This window comes from Delphinus delphis, chromosome 19, assembly GCF_949987515.2.
Source record: "Delphinus delphis chromosome 19, mDelDel1.2, whole genome shotgun sequence".
NCBI classification, from domain to species: Eukaryota; Metazoa; Chordata; class Mammalia; order Artiodactyla; family Delphinidae; genus Delphinus; species Delphinus delphis.
In genome coordinates this window covers 14097030-14118559 of record NC_082701.1, presented here as the reverse complement: position 1 = coordinate 14118559, position 21530 = coordinate 14097030, and the positions used below count along the sequence as shown (strand labels likewise).

Below are 21530 nucleotides of genomic sequence, written 5' to 3'. Positions count from 1 at the left end.
CCCCCAAGTATATAGTAATTACAAGTATGTCAAATATTAGCAATTTACTTTAATACACCTAGTTTAGTGGAAATTATCAAGTATATTCCAGCAATTTATACTTTTTTTAATTCAAAAAACCCAAAATACAAAAGTTGAAGCTATTACATTCTTTCTTATATGCTCAGCTGACCTAAAGCATAGAAGTAATGACTACAGTTTAGATGTACTTCAGAAGCCTTCACATATGAGACTATTTCAACCTGTTCACTGACTTCAGAAAGTCTGCATCAGTGGTTTCTAACATACTTTGTGTTACAGAACCATATTAGAATTGGATAAATGCTATGATCCCCTACCCAGAAAAAAAGTACATACACAAACTTTTGTAATAAATTTCAATGGCATTTGAAATTTGAATACAGTTGAAGTTTATCTATAGATTCCAAGTTAAGAATACTTAAGTCTGTATCACAGAAAAGAGAAATAACCAAATGCAATGTGTAGCCTTGTTTGGGCCTGATTTACTACTGGTTTCTTCCCTGCTGCCAACTGGGAGGAAAAGACTCAAAAGATGCTCCAAGACCAACTTGGTACCTGCTAGATAAAGGCCCAGCATTTGGACAATAGAAAACCCCATGCTAAGGAAAGTGGACACAAAATAAATTTGCAAAAGCCTAAATATTTTGCATATTGATAATCTGGATTTTATTACATAGGTCAAACACAATTAAAGAAAAGCTCTCTATAATTCTTTCTAAGTGCTACACAGGTAACTGGAACAATGAAATAGTAATAAAAATTATAACAATCTTTTAGAATTTATTATAATGGACATTTAGCTTGAATATAATCAGATAATGTAAATGAATACTGAATATTTCTATTTAGCAAATAGAAAGTTATTGAACATCTGCTATATGCAAGACACTCCTAGTCCCTAAAATATAAATTCCAGTGAGCTCTATAAAATACATGTTTTTTTTCTGTTAAAAGGTAATTCAGTGACAACTTTCCCACATTAACAGTTTCAAAAATCTACTGGTTCAGGTTTCATGAGAACCATTCACAAGGAAGCCAAATCAGTTAGCTAGGTGTGTACATAGCACTTATTTGGCACTACAGCATGGGCTTCACAGGAAAGACCATATCACACCATAAATTAGCAAATATGCTGCAAAGTGAACAGAACTGCTTTTGAAAATTGCTTAGATAACAAAGGAGAGACAATGTGGTAGAGTGCAAAAAGGGCAACGGAAGCGCCATCTGTGTGACCTTCAGTATGGCACTTAACACCTTCATGAAATAATTTGTTTATTTAACATGAGTTTCAAAATATTTACCTCCTAAAAGGGCAGTTCACCTCTAGAGTTCTGTGATTCTAAACACTAAAGTTGGGACTTCCCAGGTGGCGCAGTGGTTAAGAATCCGCCTGCCAATGCAGGGAACACAGGTTCGAGCCCTGGTCCGGGAAGATCCCACATGCCACGGAGCAACTACACCCATGCACCACAACTACTGAGGTTGTCCTCTAGAGCCCACAAGCCACAACTACTGAGGCTGCGAGCTGCAACTACTGAAGCCTGCGCACCTAGAGCCCGTGCTCCACAACAAGAGAAGCCACCACAATGAGAAGCCCACGCACCGCAACAAAGAGTAGCCCCCACTCGCCACAACTAGAGAAAGCTCACGCGCAGCAACGAAGACCAAACGCAGCCAAAAAATAAATAAATAAAGTCATTAGCCAGTAGCATAAACTGAGTTACTATCTCCTTTATGTGATAGTGTTATGGAAGCCTCTATCGCTTTCTTTCTGGTTTTGTTAAACGTTACAATGCTGAGGTCACCAGACTGTGTTTCCTCAAGAAGTCAGGCAGTACTGAATTTAAGATTTTAGAAAAACAGTTAGGTAGCTGAGGCCTTCTTTCTTTTAACAAGTTTTATTCTATCATCTTTTTAAGCTAAAATCCTAGATACCAAAATCCCATGAATAAAGGTAATTTTAAAAACTTTAGAGTTTATAATTATTAAACTACATTAGTAATTTTTCACATTCTAGTAAGAATTGCAGAAAAACACTTTCATCCAAAATATAGTCAATATACTACAAATTTTTAAGACTACAAATCAGAAACAATTATGCAGGAAAAACAGCTTAAGTTACTTACTTTCTTCTAATGACTTTCTGTAATTCACATTAGTATTGCCTGGCAATTTAGGAACAAACCTATAAACATGAGTTTTACTAATCCAGCTCCAACCACCATATCCTGTTACTCTGTATTCCTCTCCTTTTTGTTTCCAAACCTGGTGTAAGTGAAAACATGCTGATTAAACAAGGATGAGAATGTTTTATAAAGCACATGTGGTTTTACACATTTTTACTAAATAAAATCAATGGTCAGGCAAATTAATCTACCAGTCCATTTTATTTTCACTGAGAATCAAAGATTTATGAAGAAACTTAATATTCCTTTCTAATATGAAAAATATAGAACAATTTTACATTTATAACAATTTCTACAAATTGGTCTAATGACTCACCTATAGTCTACTAACATAAACCTATGCTTATAAAATTGCCAGAAAGAATTACTTCATTCCAACTACGTTAATTAAAAGTGTGTCAAAAGTAAAAATAAATTACTAAGTATTCAAAACTGCAGAATCAAAGTCTCAGAAATGGCTAACACAATTTAAAAGATCATACCAAAATTACCTGATGTTTAACTGGAAACGTATATTTTACCCATGTAGCTTGTTGCATTGTTTCTTCCTCTTCTTGTTTTTTCTCTTTTTTTTTGACTTTCTCCTTTTCTTCTCTTTCAATTGATGTCATTCTATGTAACCTAAGAATATATGGATAGAAAGACAGAATTACACTCAACTATAAAATATAAACAAAAAAGATAAAAATATAGTACTGAAAATTAGGAAGACAAAAACAAAGAATGGTTAGCTATAATCCCACAGCCCAGAAAACCCAGACTCATAAAAATAAGTAGATGTACAATTCTCTAATAGGAAAAAAATCAAATAGTACAAAAAGGAAAAAAACAGAACATGCTATCCTTCTCATATGCCTCTCCATAAGAAATATACTCACTTATGACTTATTTATGCATACATCAACACTGTAATATAATATCCTTTTTGTGTAATTATAAATACAATTACACAGTCTTTAATCAATGAAAAACTACACTAGATCTTTCCATACCAGAAGATACATATCTTCTTTCCTTCCTCCCAAAAGACCAACAAATCCCAAAACTCTTATTTTATCAACCAATATTCCTATTTCTACTAGTACTTGGGATTTTTAAATCTTCAGAGGGTCCACTAACATAGAACTCAGGTTTCCTGCTCCTGCTTCTGGATGACAGGAAGGGTTGGGCAGGAAGGACCACATGGACTGGGCATTAATCATTAGGCCTAGGGCACAGCCCACACTCTTTTTCCAGGTAAGAAAATAGATATCACTGCACCTACCAGTAAGGAGATGGGCAGGTCTGTGGTGAGGTTCTACTTTAAGGTGATCAGATTTTCATGAATGGGAATATTTCCCATAATGAAGAACATTAACCAAAATCTACAAAGAAAGGAGCTCCGGTCTCTAAGAGCCCTAGTGGTAGAAGAATTGCTTTTATCATACCCTACCCAGATGTAGCCAATTTCAAATGCACAGCTATGTGAAAAGAATAAAGAGATCTTTTGTTAACCTGGGGGAGCAGAAGAAAGATGTGAGAGGGGACTTAATTCTTTTCACCTCTGTCCCTCCACCAAAAACTTCCTATTTATCTATCTCCACTTTGAATAAAGTTTTGTGTCCTTGTGATTACAGCACCCTAGAATCTAGTGTCCCCCAGGCCAAGAGCTCATGCCTGTTAACTGCACACAACTAGTATAGCAAAGATTCATCTCTCACTACTGATGGGAGAGGAAAGGGAGTGGATTCTCACTGGGGACTAATTTAGTCTCAGATACCATAGTTTGCAACCAGGGAGTGGGCAAAACTCTGGAGGCACAACATAGTGGATAACCTGCCAGCCTCAGCTCTCCAGAGTGAAGAAGTAGTGACTGAGCTACGACCAAGTAGTATTTCTCAACAGGGTTTTTGTGGGTTCAGCTTTAAACACCTATAAAAGGCCAGGTCTGGCACAGCAACTGAGCCATCTTCGCAGATGGTGGCCAGGAATGGAGCACTGTCTGGGGAGAACACCAGTACAGTGACACTCTGGGAACGCACGGTTAAGCTGGGCACTCAGCTTGTGCTCTTGGTGTTCACATGGGGAACAGGTCCATCTTCATCATCAAAGACAGGCTTCATCTTGCTGACGCCAGGCCAGTGAGGTAGTATTGTAGCTAAACTGTGATGTCCGCTCCCCCAGAATAGATTCTACAGTTCTCACTATCTCCAACACAATCCTTATGGGAAAAGGCAGCAGGAAAGGTGAGCTCTGCAGGGGTTCAATTCCATTTAGTTGGGCAGAAATCTTGGCTACTGCTGGCAGCCTGACGCTGGTACTACGAGCCTCCAGACACCACTCTGTACTGGTGGATGCACTGGGGGCAGGGGCTCCCTCCACACATCCTCGGTTCAGAGAGCCGGGCCAGGAGTGTGGACTGAGCCTCAACTCCGTTCCCCACCTCCACAGGGTTTTGTTGTGTTTCTCTTCCTATTACAAACAAAGCTACAGGAAACCATGTTTTACGTGTTTCTTAGCAAACTTGAGGAATATCCCTTTATGTTTCCCACTGGTAGAATGGCTGAGTCCAAAGAGTATTATATTTAAAGTGCTGACAGATGGTGCCCAATTGCTCTTCAGATTTGTACTCTCCACACTGCCATCAATTATAAAGCAACCCTGCTTTCCCGCACCTTCACTCAAGTTGGTACCAAACTTCTCAATTACTAGCCCAATTGAGAGAGAAGAAATACTATCCCACTGTTTTTATTTACATTTCTTTAATTATGAGAGAAGTAACCACTTTTTTATGAGAGAAGTAACCACTTTTTTATGTCTACTGGCCTTTTATATTTATTTTTCTGCCAAATGCCTGTTCAAATCCTGTGTCTTATCTGTAATGGGCTTTTCATTTATAAAAGGTCTTTTTCATTTATAAAAGGAAAGTTTCCATTTGTGGTGCACATATTTTTCCTCAGTGTGTCATCTGTCTTTTGGATTTGATTATAATATTTTTCCACTCAGAACTTTAAATACATATATCCACTTTTTCATCTATGGCATCTGGGTTTTATAGCTGTTTGAAAAGAAAGTACCACAACAGAAACATAAATTAATCCACGCGCTCTTAAGTTTTTTGTTATAGTTTTTAACAATATATTGGGTATTTTTCAATCCTCATTTGTCTGAATGTTTTTGCTGAGGCAGGAATCTGGGCGATATTTTCCCCAAACACGCCCTCTTCTCCTTCTCTGACAGGCAAAGCTATCACAGTGGATTCCCACATGTGTTTAGGTCTATTTCTGGATTCTCTGTTTGATTCCACTGCTCTACTTCTTCTGTAGTACAAATTATTCTGATTATCATAGCTTCAAGATACATTCTAAATATCTATTCTCTTTTTTTGAAATACCTACTTCCCTTTTCTTACACATTTTCTAGAGGAAATATCTGTATCATTTTGGTCATGCCTCCCTCTCCCTCCAGGAAGAAAACTCCTATTCACAATGCAAATGAATATTAAATTTGATAGATTAAGTCAATATAATTAATATACTGCATGGCATCTTTAGAAAAATGCAACATACATATGTAAGCATATGATGTATCTTTTCATTTACTCAAAGTATCCTTTGTATCTTTTTTTTTTTTTTTGGCCACTGCACGGCAAGTGGATCCTAGTTCCTCAACCAGGGATTGAACCCGCAGTGGAAGTGCAAAGTCCTAACTACTGGACTGCCAAGGAAGTCCCAAAGTATCCTTTATATCCTTAGTAAAGTTTTAACAATTTCTTTACATGCTCCTAAATATTTATTAAATATATTCCTGGGGCTTCCCAGGTGGCGCAGTGATTGAGAGTCTGCCTGCCGATGCAGGGGACACGGGTTCGTGCCCCGGTCCAGGAAGATCCCACATGCTTGCGTGCCGCAAAAAAAAAAATATATATATATATATATATATATATTCCTGGTTTGAGGTGTTTTGTCGTTGCTGGATGTTTTCTTCATTGTAATTTGTAGAAATATGTAAACTGTAACCAAGTTAAGAAACAGAACCTTATCAATAACCACTACATCCAAAACTAGTGTGTCCCACCCCCAGGCAGCCACTATCCTGACTTTTGTGTTATCATTTCCCTTGCTTTTCTTTATAGTTTTACCACCACCTATGTGTGTATCCCAAACAATATAAAGTTTGGCTTTTGAAAACTCAGCAAGAAGAAAACTAGCTGCATGAGCAAGAACAATATTGTCACTATTAAAAGAAGGTTCCCAGGAAAAAATGAATTTGTCTCCAGGTTACCTTTCACAAGTTAAGAGCCTCTTGTGGTGCAATCAGAGGGCACAGTCATAAGCAACGCCTAGAAGACAGTGCGCTCACCACACTCAGGGTACCTGGCAGGACCATGTGTAAACAGGTGCACTGCAGAGACAGAATCATGCATTGCTCTGCTCTTCCTGCTTTTGTGCCTTTTGAGGATTCTATGGCGTGACTGGTGAAAATTCTCAGTTCTCCCCCACTGACTTGGGATTTGGCTTTCCTGGGTAGGGTACCACTCATCCTCTGGCAATACTGCTTGCAGTTTTACTGGCGCTGTCTTCTCCGTTGTTCCCCTTGTCCCTTGTGGGTTTATGCTTTGAAAAAATCCCTTTGCCATAGTTTTGGTGGAGTTCAGTGGGGAGCAAAATTAGATGTGCTCATTCAATTTGTTATTTTAACTCAGAACTCCCGCTTTTCTTCATGGTTACTATCTGCATATATAAAACCGACTGTTCAGTATGGGGGTCACCTTAATTAATTTTCATATTGTTTTATAGTTTTTCAGTCAATTAAGTATATAATGAGATCAACTATATATAATTGTCCCTACATTTACCTATTTATGTTTTATTTCTCTCAGTAAATTGCATTAATACTTTAAAGAAAAGTTAAAAGATAACAGCAACAGTGGGGATCTCTGTTTTGTTCCACCTAAATGTTAATGGGAATACTTCAAGGGTTTCATCAAAAAACATGACGGTTTGGTCTGAAATACATTTTTACGAAAAAGGGGAGGGGGCATTCATCTATTTCTACTTACCCAAGTTTTTTTATAAACCAAGAATTAATAATGAACTTATATCTTCTTAATAAACAAATACCTTCTTGACATCTAATGAGAAAATCAAAGTTTTCTTTCTTTGACTTCTTAAAATAGCAAGGTATTAATAATCTCCTAAGAACAGACAAATCTTCCATACCTAGAGGAAGTCAAATTAGTCATGATTTATTATTCTTTTAATTTACTCTTGACTATATTTGCTAATGCTCTAAGATTTCTTGCATACACTTCTATTTGCTATTAATTATTAATCAATGGTAAATATTAATAAATGAGACAGGGCCATGATTTTCTATTTATCTATTTAACAAGTTTTAGAACAGTTTTGTACTAACAGAAATAATACTGAACCGGATTTCCTTCTTTTCTATTTTATGGAACAGTTTAAACAGAATTACCCGTTTCCTAAAATTTGAAGAACTTCCTTATGAAATCATCTGGCCCTGCCCATCTCCTTACTGATAGGTGCAGTGATATCCTTCAAACTGAACCAGAAATCCTTTTCTTGCCCAAGAGTGTGGCCTCTGCCCTACTATCCAATGATTCAGATCAGTGGGACTCTTCCTCCCCAACCCCTCCCCCACCCAAAAGGAGGAGTCCAGTGGGGCACTTTCTCTATGGATGTAGGAAGCCTGAATGCTATGTTAGTGGACTCTGTGAAGGTCTGAAATCCAAAGTATCAGTGAGAGAGATTCAGAAATATTGTTTGTTACGACCCCTTTTTCATTCTTGATATTGGTTATTTGTTCTTTATCCGCCCCCCCGCCGCCCCGTTCCTGATAATCTCATCAGAGGTTTGTAAATATAATAGTATCTAAGGTACACATCTGCTTCCTATTTCATCAAATATTGACATATTTCCCATCTTTGGTTTGACTCATTGAGACGCATGCCTAGCTAGTTAATTTGCAGTTTTTCTTGTTTAGTGTAAGCACTGAAGGCTACCCATTTCCCCTAGGTACTCTTTAGCTGTTTCCCACAAATTTCAGTTTATGTTGTATTCTCATGAACGTTCAATTCATAATGTTTTCTAGTTTCCATTATGATTTTTTTACCATTTGTTATTTATTTAGAAGCATATTTCTTAAGTGTCAAGCATATAGGCCTTACACTTCTTTAAACTTTTACCACAAATGTCTACATCCCTAAACAATACAGCATTATATTAGCATACATTCTTTTAACCTTTACATAAATAGAATCACACTACATATATTTTCAGGCGAAGAATTGTTTCACTCTGCTGTACTTTTTTTTTTTTTTTTTTTTTGCCGTACACGGGCCTCTCACTGCTGTGGCCTCTCCCGTTGCAGAGCACAGGCTCTGGGCGCACAGGCTCAGTGGCCATGGCTCACAGGCCTAGCCACTCCGCGGCATGTGGGATCTTCCCGGACCGGGGCACGAACCCATGTCCCATGCATCGGCAGGCGGACTCTCAACCACTGTGCCACCAGGGAAGCCCCTATTTTTAGTTTTTTAAGGAACCTCCATACTGTTCTCCACAGTGGCTGTATCAATTTACATTCCCACCAACAGTGCAAAAGGGTTCCCTTTTCTCCACACGCTCTCCAGCATTTATTGGTTGTAGATTTTTCTTTTTACATCTTTATTGGAGTATAATTGCTTTCCAATGGTGTGTTAGTTTCTGCTTTGTAACAAAGTGAATCAGTTATACATATACATATATTCCCATATCTCTTCCCTCTTGCGTCTCCCTCTCTCCCAACCTCCCTATCCCACCCCTCCAGGCGGGCACAAAAGCACTGAGCTGATCTCCCTGTGCTATGCGGCTGCTTCCCACTAGCTATCTATTTTACGTTTGGTAGTGTATATATGTCCATGCCTCTCTCTCACTTTGTCACAGCTTACCCTTCCACCTCCCCATATCCTCAAGTCCATTCTCTAGTAGGTCTGTGTCTTTATTCCTGCCTTACCCCTAGGTTCTTCATGACATTTTTTTTTCTTAAATTCCATATATATGTGTTAGCATACGGTATTTGTCTTTTTCTTTCTGACTTACTTCACTCTGTATGACAGACTCTAGGTCTATCCACCTCATTACAAATAGCTCAATTTCGTTTCTTTTTATGGCTGAGTAATATTCCATTGTATATATGTGCCACATCTTCTTTATCCATTCATCCGATGATGGGCACTTAGGTTGTTTCCATCTCCGGGCTATTGTAAATAGAGCTGCAATGAACATTTTGGTACATGACTCTTTTTGAATTATGGTTTTCTCAGGGTATATGCCCAGTAGTGGGATTGCTGGGTCATATGGTAGTTCTATTTGTAGTTTTTTAAGGACCCTCCATACTGTTCTCCATAGTGGCTGTACCAATTCACATTCCCACCAGCAGTGCAAGAGTGTTCCCTTTTCTCCACACCCTCTCCAGCATTTAATTGTTTCTAGATTTTTTGATGATGGCCATTCTGACCGGTATGAGGTGATACCTCATTGTAGTTTTGATTTGCATTTCTCTAATGATTAGTGATGTTGAGCATCCTTTCATCTGTTTGTTGGCCATCTGTATATCTTCTTTGGAGAAATGTCTATTTAGGTCTTCTGCCCATTTTTGTATTGGGTTGTTTAATTTTTTGATATTGAGCTGCATGAGCTGCTTGTATATTTTGGAGATTAATCCTTTGTCAGTTGCTTCGTTTGCAACTATTTTCTCCCATTCTGAGGGTTGTCTTTTCATCTTGTTTATGGTTTCCTTTGCTGTGCCAAAGCTTTTTAGTTTCATTAGGTCCCATTTGCTTACTTTTGTTTTTACTTCCATTTCTCTAGGAGGTGGGTCAAAAAGGATCTTGCTGTGATTTATGTCATAGAGTGTTTTGCCCATGTTTTCCTCTAAGAGTTTTATAGTGTCTGGCCTTACATTTAGGTCTTTAATCCATTTTGAGTTTATTTTTGTGTATGGTGTTAGGGAGTGTTCTAATTTCATTCTTTTACATGTAGCTGTCCAGCTTTCCCAGCACCACTTATTGAAAAGGTTTTCTTTTCTCCACTGTACATTCTTGTCTCCTTTAGCAAAGATAAGGTGACCATAGGTGCATGGGTTTATCTCTGGGCTTTCTATCCTGTTCCATTGATCTATATTTCTGTTTCTGTGCTAGTACCATACTGTCTTGATTACTGTAGCTTTGTAGTATAGTCTGAAGACAGGGAGCTTGACTCCTCCAGCTCCGTTTTTCTTTCTCAAGACTGCTTTGACTATTCGGGGTCTTTTGTGTTTCCATACAAGTTGTGAAATTTTTTGTTCTAGTTCTGTGAAAAATGCCATTGGCAGTTTGATAGAGATTGCACTGAATCTGTAGATTGTTTTGGGTAGTAGAGTCATTTTCACACTGTTGATTCTTCCAATCCAAGAACATGGTATATCTCTCCATCTGTTTGTATCATCTTTAATTTCTTTCATCAGTGTCTTATAGTTTTCTGCATACAGGTCTTTTGTCTCCTTAGGTAGGTTTATTCTTAGGTGTTTTATTCTTCTTGTTGCAATGGTAAATGGGAGTGTTTCCTTAATTTCTCTTTCAGATTTTTCATCATTAGTGTATAGGAACGCAAGAGATTTCTGTGCATTAATTTTGTATCCTGCTACTTTACCCAATTCATTGATTGGCTCTAGTAGTTTTCTGGTAATATCTTCAGGATTCTCTATGTATAGTATCATGTCATCTGCAAACAGTGACAGTTTTACTTCTTCTTTTCCAATTTGGATTACTTTTAATTCTTTTTCTTCTCTGATTGCTGTGGCTAAAGCTTCCAAAACTATGTTGAATAATAGTGGTGAGAGTGGGCAACCTTATCTTGTTCCTGATCTTAGCAGAAATGGTTTCAGTTTTTCATCATTGAAAACGATGTTGGCCCAACCCCTAGTTTTAATGTGCTTTTTCCCCAACTTACTAGGGAGGTTAAGCATCTTTTCACGTTTCTTGGCTATTTGTGTCTCCTCTTCCCTAAATTATGTTTGTACCTCTGGCCTTTTTTTCTACTAAATAGTTTGATTTTTTTTCTTACTGAACTGTAGAAGTTCTTGAATATACTGTGTATACTAACCCTTTTTTGATTATAGTATAATAAAACAATAAAAACACCTTCAACCAGTCTAGGATTCAGTCTTTTAGGATGACACATTACTATAAAACTCAAACCACAGAAAACCATTGTTTACTGCTCTATACATATGTGATAAAACTACACAGTAAAAGGAAGGGTGTAACAAAACACAAATGTAAAAATGATGGTTATCTCTCAGGAAAGGCAAGGTAATATGAATGCAAAGTAAATGCAATAATAATGTTCTTATTTTTAAATTGGGTGGTGAATTCATAGGTGTTCATTTTATTATTACCCATTATAGCTTATGTATTTCACACAATCTTATGTACATATCACATAATAAATGTGAAGAAGGAAAGTCACTTTTAGTACATGCACACACACAGGCATACACATGCACACTCATTCAAATCTGACAGACAGCACTCTTACAAATGAAATAAATAAAGCCTGCCTTAGCTATGTTAGGGGAGATACTGAATGAATCAAGAAGGAAATAAAACAATCAGAAGAGAAAAGGAAGGAAGTATGGCAGGAAGAAAAGCAGGAAGAAGGAACGAGTGAAAGCAAAGAGAGGCAAAGAAGGGAGGAAAAAGGGAAGGAAATGGAGAAGGAGAGAGGGAGGGAGGAAGAAGAGAACTTTTTTTGCTCCAGAGTCACAAAGATAATCTCTTATATTCTCTTCTTAGAGTTTTAACGTCTGCTTTTCTCATTTAGAATTTACTCTACCTGGAACTGACTACTGTGTATAATATAAAGAATGAAGTTCAATTTACCACTGTACGGACAACTAATTTCCTCCTCATCTTCTATTAGACAGTTCATCCTTTCCAATGCTACTTCCAACACATACTGTATTTCCATATATGGGTTGGTCTCTTTCTGGACTGTTTATTCTGTACCACTGGTCTATTTGTTTATACCACAGTATTATAGCTACCAAGTAAGTTTTGTTACATGGGAGGGCAAGTCCTTCCACCTCGTCCCTCAAATTTACCTTTTCTATTGTTGCCCCTTTCCATAAAAACTTTTTAACCATCCTGTGAAATTCTACAGAAAGCCCAACTATAATTATTAATGTGTTTGAACTTAATCTGTATATTAAGGTGAGAAAAATTGACATTGTCAAGACACTGAGTCTTCCTATATGTGAACAGGAGATATATTTTCATTTATTTAGGTGTTCTTTAATGTTTTTCAACCAAGACTTCATAAACTTTTTCAAAAAAGATCCTGCCTCCAAAACTTTACTATTGAATATCATAATAAACAAACATTTTATAATAAAATATTTGGTTGAATTTCTAGATACTGCCTTAGGATCAAGTCTTAGAAGTCTGTCACCTAAACATCTGTGACCATACTACTGCCAAAGTGTAAGTCCTATTATTAATTTCTAATTTTCATGAATCATGGTCTCTAATTTTTTAAAAATTCAGAGTATGCTATTTTATATCACCTCATCAAAATTAAAAAAGAAGTTCTTTCATATATATTACCAGATGTGTCATACTAATACAATTCATGATACAATTTTATAACTCTAGTTACAGGTTTAAAAGACTAGTCATGGGAACTCCCTGGCTGTCCAAAGTTTAGGACTCCACGATCTCACTGCCGAGGGCCCGGGTTCAATCCCTGGTCAGGGAAAGAAGATCCCACATGCCACGCAGTGTACCAAAAAAAATTTTTTAAATAAAATAAAACAGGATAAAAGACTAGTCATAATGACATACCAGGAGGGGAAAAAACCCTAACTAAAAAAAAAATGAATTGCATTTTCATTAGAACGTTTAATATTTAGAAACGAATTTATAAAAGCTTTGACTTAGTCTTTTTTTTTTTTCCTTCGGTACGCAGGCCTTTCACTGTTGTGGTCTCTCCCATTGCGGAGCACAGGCTCCGGACGTGCAGGCTCAGCAGCCATGGCTCACGGGCCCAGCCGCTCCACGGCACGTGGGATATTCCCGGACCGGGGCATGAACCCATGTCCCCTGCATCGGCAGGCGGACTCTCAACAACTGAGCCACCAGGGAAGCCCTGACTTAGTCATTTTAAGTTACATTTGAGTACTGAAGTTTTCTTTAGCAACATTTAGCTTAGCTTTAGTTCTCAAAATATTGGTCTCTGCCACCAGAGACCACCAACACAAGTTTCAGGATGAGCACTGAATAGGAGACTGTTGGGACAGAAGAGTTTGGGGAAAGCCTGGAAGTAAATGCAAGAAGGAAAAACAGAAATATAGGCCTCACAATTGCCTCTGACTTTCCCCTTGCTCTCCCTGCCCTGAGAAAAGGCGGCAGTGAGAAAAATACAGGCACACCACCCATTTAGCTCTCCTCTCCTGGGCTGCACCGTTCGTAGCACCTTAACTTAACCCTTTTTTTTTTTTTTTTAATCCTAGGAAGAATTAAGTCCATTCCATTTGTGGAAGCTTCTACCAGTAGCAGCAATTACAATCAAAATAGGAGGGAGAGAGGAAAGAGTATCCATAAGATTTATGGGGGGGAAACACTACAGAAAACTGACAGCAACCCTTAGCAGATGAAAAATATTTAGTAGGCATATTTATTTTTCTTAAAATTTTTCATTATACGATAAAACACAGGGGGCTTCCCTGGTGGTGCAGTGGTTAAGAATCCATCTGCCAATGCAGGGGACATGGGTTTCAGTCCTGGTCCACGAAGATCCCACATGCCACAGAGCAACTAAGCCCATGTGCCACAACTACTGAGCCTGAGCTCTAGAGCCCGCGAGCCACAACTACTGAGCCTGCGTGCCACAGCTACTGGAGCCCGAACACCTAGAGCCCGGGCTCTGCAACAAGAGAAGCCACCACAATGAAAAGCCCACGCACCGCAACAAAGAGTAGCCCCCACTCGCTGCAACTAAAGAAAGCCCGCGCGCAGCAACAAAGACCCAACGCAGCCAATAAATAAATAAATAAATAAATAAATAAATAAATTTATTTTTAAAAAAAAGATAAAACACAGGTGTAGAAAGCAACACAAAATATATTTAAATTTTAAAAAAATACAGTATTGTACCTTTGGAGTGGGCCCTGTAGAGGGGCAGGGAAGGTAGAAGGAGCCTTTCTTTTTACATTGAATAATAATTTACATTTTTTACCATAAGCTTATATTAGGTTTATAATAAGAACTTTTTAAAACTTAAAGTTAAAAAATAAATCCATTAGGGCTAAAAAGTAGATTCAAGTCACAAAATTTATCTTTTTTGTTAACCGTCTGCTAAAGTCACACAACTCTGGGTCTACTTAGGAGCTACATGATCTTTGGCCAGATACTCGACTCTAAATAAATCAAGATGTCTAGCACACTCCAGAATAAATATTCAAAAAATATAAGCATTCCTTCTATTCAATAAAAACACTTTTCACTTTAGAACATATTTTTCATTTTCATATACCTGATCTCTTCTCATCTTCATTATAATCCTATATCCTGAATAAGAACTAATGTTTATTCAGGTTTACATCTTACATGTTTTCCTCCATCTTATAGGAGGAAAATGAGGTCAAGAAGAGTTGAGTCTTTATTATGGCCTTTTCAACACATTAACTTTCATTATTAATAGACTAATATTCCAAAAGGGAGACTAACACACCATTCACAAGGCTCAGAATTCACTTACCTGGTATGTCCTAAAGATTCCCGCCAGATTGGGAGCATCACAACTGGTTTAACTGCACACTCCAAAATAGCTAAAGCCAACGCAAATTCTCTGGGTTTGCTACACATCTGAACGGCCTTGATCCAATTTGCCCTAAATTTCAGAAGGGAAAAAAAAAAGGAAAAAACAAAATTTCATCTTGTTGATCTTAAATTAAAAGCACAAGAGCTGTAATTTATGAAGACTTCATCTTATAGGGCATATGCTTCTAGGCTAAGCAGGTATAAAATACACTGCTACTGGAAGTTTCTACCTCACAGAATCATAGGTTTTAAACACTGGAGGAATCTCAGAGGTCAATTCGTCCTCCAAATCTTTAAACCTTCTATGATGTTCTGGAACTCTGTCTGGACTCCACTTGGTTCCGGGAATAAAGACTCTGCTTTCCAGAAATCTTTCCAATGTTAGTGTTGGATCGGTAACTTTAGAAGTAAAGTTACTCATATTCCTAACATCCTCAGTGTTCTGCTGACTAAAATGACTTCATTCAATTCATTAATAATGACAGTTTAAAGTATGCAACTGCAATAATCATTTTGTAAATATTTACTATATTTACAGCAATAAATAAACCTTAGTTTCCTTTACCTGTGTGAAGCCCAGTTGGGATGAAGAAAGGAGGAAGGGATATTGTTTTCCAACTGGGTGATAGTCAGTCTCAGAGTAGATATGGTAAGAACTTTGGATCCATGGACAGAACCATTCCATTTGAACTCTCCAGCTGGAGTCAGACAGAATTTATGTGCAAGATGCCTTCTCTTATCATGGTCTTCTCTGTGCTGGTGCTTATTCAAAGCAAATGAATTGGTGGAGTACTGATTGTGGTAGACGCGATACTTTCCCTCTTGACCCAACTTAAAATAATTGTTGATATTTCCCTTCATGACCACTTCCTTTTTGGTGCTCAACCGTGAAATTTCTCCTTGAGAATTAACTACCAGTACCTGACCAAGAAAATAAGAAGATTCCATTATTTATGTCAAATATGTAAATTTGATCAATTGTCTTTCAATAATTTGTAATTTATCATTCAAAATAAGTTAAGATATATCTTATGACTGAACTTTTGAAGTTTAAAGATTTTTTTGATGTGGACCATTTTTTAAAGTCTTTTATTGAATTTGTTACAATACTGCTTCTGTTTTTCTCTGCTTTGGTTTTTTGGCCGAGAGGCATGTGGGATCTTAGCTCTCCGATCAGGGATCGAACCCGCACCCCCTGCATTGGAAGGCGAAGTCTTAACCACTGGACGGCCAGGGAAGTCCCTAAACTTCTGAAGTTTAAAAGTTGAGTTAAAAGCTAAAGCTAATTGTTTATAATTAAACAACCAAGATATGCCTGCAAAAAGAAAGAAAGCTAAGCTCTATTAAAGTGCCTATTATATGTTGGACATTATTAAGTACTTTCATGTATCTCAAATATACACATGAAACTAAATGTTATAGTTTCTAAATATATAAATCATTCACCAATCATTTTCTCAAGCTTACAATATACAGGGGTTAGAGACAAAAGAGGGCATGAGGGCATTACGTGTACTATTCCCGCAAACATATATTCCTAAAAATACCTTTCTTCTGCTCCTTTTATCATTCCAGCTTTAGGTAAGAGCCCATGGATACGTTAAAATAGTGTTTCAAATAGTTGATTCCAATCCTTTAGTGGACCGTGAAATCAATAGTGGGGCTTATTCAGCTTTAAAAAAAATGAAATATAATACAATAGACTAGAAAAGAAAATACCAGAATGCTTCCCACATGGTAAAATACTACTTCAGGAAACTTTTTTTTTTTTTTTTTTTTTTTTGCAGTACACAGGCCTCTCACTGTTGTGGCCTCTCCTGTTGCAGAGTATAGGCTCCGGACGTGCAGGCTCAGCGGCCATGGCTCACGGGCCCAGCCGCTCCGCGGCATGTGGGATCTTCCCGGACCGGGACACGAACCCGCGTCCCCTGCATCGGCAGGCAGACTCTCAACCACTGTGCCACCAGGGAAGCCCTACTTCAGGAAACTTTTGAACGTACTGGGTTGCTATGAAAAATGTCTTAGTGAGGGTCAGAGCAAAAAGAAGCCTGAAAGCCACTGCCTTAAAGCCATTTCTTTGATGTTAAAAACACTGCATTAAAAAATGAAACAAAACAAAACACTGCATAATCTTGCATATCTACCCTGCAAATAATTCTCAAATCTGAGAGACACAGCTGTGGCCCTTATTCTATCATCACGGCTTGCTGGGAGACAGAAATACTGAGTCCTAGCTTCAATCTTTTTGTTCACAGTCAGAGTTGAGATGCTGTGCTGTTCTATACACTGTGCTCTGCTATCAAGGGGTAAGTCTTATCTTTTAGCTGCAGGTTCATCTAAAATGACTACAGCCAGAATTGAGTATTAAATCTTTAATAAAGCCCACAAACAGCCTACCTGTTCCCACATGTGAAGAAGCAGCCTCTATCTCTTTAGAATTATATACAATAAAACTAACCATATAGTAAGAAAGAATACTACCCATTTACAGCATTTCTATGCATGGATTGAAATTTGGGTGTACAGCTATACTTATCATAATACAAACCTAACACTTTTAATCTCGTTACACTCTTGGAAGTGAGGAAAATAAAGTTCAAAAGTACCTCTACAAACTTCCTGCCCCTATTTTAAAAATTATTTTACATTCCAGAGATTTTTGTTTTAAACAGGAAAAACACACCTCTTTCCCCTCCTTAAATAATTTATTTGCTTCGTGGGCTGCGGCTGCCACCTGTTGGCTCTTCAGCTGACTCAGTTTGCTGTCTGGATTCCGTAACCTGGTGATAATCCGAGTTGAACCAGACGCTCCTCTTCCACCTCCAGGAGACTCACTTATTTCCCCATTAGACTTCTCTGATTTGAAATCACCTGTTATCAAATAAAAAGCCAAAAGTAATTGCTAACAGTAAGTAAATTACATATAGTAATAACACCTTACTTATCCAAAACTTCTATCTGGTAGACAACTAAGATCCAGAAAATAAAAAGTCCTTGAACAGCCAAAGCAAATGCTTTAATTCTTAAAGTTTTACTCCAAAGAAAGTATGTCAGAACTTTACTGTGAGTCATTTATTATTTTACAGAAAATTCAAACATGCCAGGTTATCTGTTTTAAAGCTCAGCTACTAGAAAAGAGGAAGGGCTGCTACAGATTTAACAAACATAACTCAAAATGCACACTAATAAAATATTGCCTTATATATTCGACATGGATTTCTGTATTAAAAGTAAAGGATATAATTAATTTTAGAAAGATTTCCACTGAAGTTCTGTTTAAATACCTAATAATTTAAAGCTTATAAACATAAATGTCAAGTGAATTCTTTCCTAAAGAATCTAGACAATTATCTGTGTATGCAGATAACTGTACATGTGAAAATCAACTACATTAGCTTTTTTAGATACAATAAAGGCCTCTCACATTTTCATAATATCTTAATTTTTTTAAGTGACAGATGTAACTGCCAAGGAGCAATTTCTGCTTTTCCAAAAATCTCACTTCAGCTGAAAATTTCTATACGTTCTAAAATGACTGCATCACTATCCAATTTCCACTGGCCAGACAGTTGAACAAGATCTCATGTTTCTTTCTTAATTTAAAGCTTTTAAAAACTAAGACAGTGTGGCACTGGCGAATGAAAAACCAAGCAGAAAATATGGCACTGACTAAATCAGGATGGGGTAGGGGTACTGGGTATCTTGCCATCTCAGGCTGGAAAGCTAGTAACCTTCAATGTGTGGTAGCAAAGCAGTTGGTTAGTTAGACTATCCACAATTTTCTCTCGGCTCTCAGACCATGATTCTACCCATGCTAGAGTCCTGTGCCAACATGATGAACTATAGCAGCAACTTTTTTTTTTTTTTGGCCACATCACACGGCTTGAGGGATTTTAACTTCCCAACCAGCAACTGAACCCGGGCCCTCAGCAGTGAGAGTGTGGAGTCCCAACCACTGAACTGCCGGAGAATTCCCTACAGTGGCTACTTCTTGGGACTGTCTTTGAAGTTCTACAATAAAGACTTTTTAGACATCATTTAGTCAAGGCCAGACTTCCTAAAAGCAGAAAGGGAATGGCACAGCACTTTTTAAATTAAGCGCCTCAATTTAGAGCCAACAATCCAACAGGTGAGAGTCAATCCTTTGCCACTTGCTAAGTTTAGTGCAAATAAGGGAAAGGAGGCAGAAAATTCATCCCTGGGGGTACGACTTGAAGGAGCAGAGAGAGGGAACAAGGCTAAGAGTGGAGGTCGTTGCCTAGCACACCCTGCCCGAAGGCCACATTCCTGTTTAAAGGAGTGGATCACTGTGATGCAGCCTGGAGGCTGAGTACAGAGCTGCCTGGCCCTAGCCTCCCTAACTCACTGTTTAATGAGTCAAGAGGCAGGAGCCTCGACAGACTTCGCTCACCTGGGGGCTGGGGCAGACAAACTGGGCAAGTAGAGGGGGTTTACCCTCGGAGACTCTGAGCCAAGTTTCTGGGCATTAGATACTAGCTGGGTATTCAGGCAATCTATAAGGGGGTGTTACTGCCAGAAAAAACCCCAAACCTGTCACGCTGGGATGTATAATTATTCAAACCTACAGCAATTTCCAGCAGGCCATCCCTGACAGAAGTCAGCTGGATCTAGCCTGTTAAAGAAGAATGGCCTCCAGAAGGGGGACCTTCCCGTATGCTTCTCACTTCTCATCCATATCCATTCTCCCAGAAAACCTCCCAGAAAAGGGCAGCCAGGTTTATCAGAGAACACCATCCACCATCAGGTTAATGAGTGTTACAGGTAGCTAAGTTCATAATTTGGCTCATGGATTGTAAGATCAAGATAAGCCACAACCACACATAATCAAAATAATACACACAATACACAGAAATCCTAGATACAGTTAAAATTACCAGATGTTCATTTTGGGAGAGAAGTTTTTGAAAAAATTTTCAGTTGTGGGTGAGATCTTTCCATTATGTTAGGCAGAGGCTTTTTTTAATTTGAATACACACGTTTGTACTGAGCTAGGGTGGAACTGTGGATATTTGCTGTTTCCTATCTTCACAGCATCTCTCCTTCTTTGGAAAACCATTCCTACCCCACTCCAATTATATACTTTTGCTGGAGCCATCAATCATAATACCTTGCCTGCCCTGGCCACAGGAGTAGGAACAATATGTCCAAGATAGGCCACTCAAATTCCTTCCTCAAGGACTTTTGATTTGGAGCAGGAGTAGGGGCCTTGCCTTTGGGTCACAGACCTTGGAAAGATATGAATACAAACCGCTGATGCCATCTTCCCTGCCACTTGGGGAAAGCCTGTCTGTATTAGGAGAGAATGAGGTTAACACACAAACATATGCAGATCCAAAAGGTGAGACAGAAAGAGGAAAATGGAAAGAGTTTTGATACCTGGAGGTCCAGTTATGCCTGGTGATGGCTTGGACTTCCCAATTATATGAGCTAATTAAATTCCCTTTTCGCTTAAGCTAGTTTAAGCTGGTTTGGTCACTTGCAATTGAAAAGGTTCTAATTAAGACAGATCTCCATCTCATATCATACACAAAATTATACACCAGAAGGATTAAAAACAAAGTTATAGAAGTATTATGTGAAATTACTGTAAAATATATGTATGTTCTTGGGATAGGGATGGTCTTCCTTAGTAAGACACAAAATCCAGAGAAATCCTAAAGAAAAAGACTGATAAATTTAACTGCATAAAAAATGTAAAAATTTCTTTATAAAACAACAGAAAGGGTTAAAAACAAGCAATAACTATATAAATATATAGGTAAAATCAAAAATTAATACCCACAATACATAAAGCATTCCTAAAACTCATTTGGGAAAAATATCAAAATTCAGTAGGAACAGATCAGCAAAAAATATGAATAAGCAATTCACAGAAAGTTCAGCAAACACATGAAAAGAAAGTCAACCACATTAGTAAGCAGGGATATGCAAATTTTAAAATGAAATACTTTTCACCATTGGCAAAAATGTAACAGATAGATGATGTCAAATTTAGTGAGAATATGAAGAAATACACATACATGTAAATGATTAGTATAAATTCCTTTTAACGTACAATTAAGCAGTAGCCATCACTATTTTTTAAATGTACCTACCATATGATCCAGCAATTCCATTTACTGTATCTATACTGCCAGAAATACAAGTACACGGAGATACATGGTGAGGATGTTAAAAAGCACCACTAGTTGTAATAATGAAAAAACTGTTAGCCTAAATGTCCATTAATAGAGAAATAGTAAATGAATTATGGTTCATCTGTACTGTGGAGTACCATGCAGCAGTTAAAAAAGAATGAATTCAATTCATTACATGAAAAGAACCCCTACATGTATTACTGAGTGAAAAAAGCAAGATGCAGAACAACACATGCAGAATGATCCCGTTTATATTAAAAAAAAAAAAAAAACTTTTTGTAAACATACATACATTAATGTAACTGCACGGAGAAAGATATAAAA

At 37.7% G+C, this 21530-nt stretch overlaps 1 protein-coding gene across 8 annotated transcripts in view; it reads right to left on the bottom strand.

Annotated features, from left to right (window-relative positions):
* The window catches only part of BPTF (bromodomain PHD finger transcription factor), a 140725-nt gene that overhangs the window by 58095 nt on the left and 61100 nt on the right, over positions 1–21530 (bottom strand). For all 8 annotated transcript variants that reach the window (XM_059996866.1, XM_059996874.1, XM_059996873.1 and 5 more), the window contains 5 exons: positions 17732–17919; positions 15614–15969; positions 14987–15118; positions 2699–2828; positions 2148–2286 (listed from right to left, as the gene is read on the bottom strand). In XM_059996866.1, the coding sequence (XP_059852849.1) occupies positions 2148–2286; positions 2699–2828; positions 14987–15118; positions 15614–15969; positions 17732–17919 (945 nt within the window). The remainder of the gene's footprint in view (positions 1–2147; positions 2287–2698; positions 2829–14986; positions 15119–15613; positions 15970–17731; positions 17920–21530) is intronic.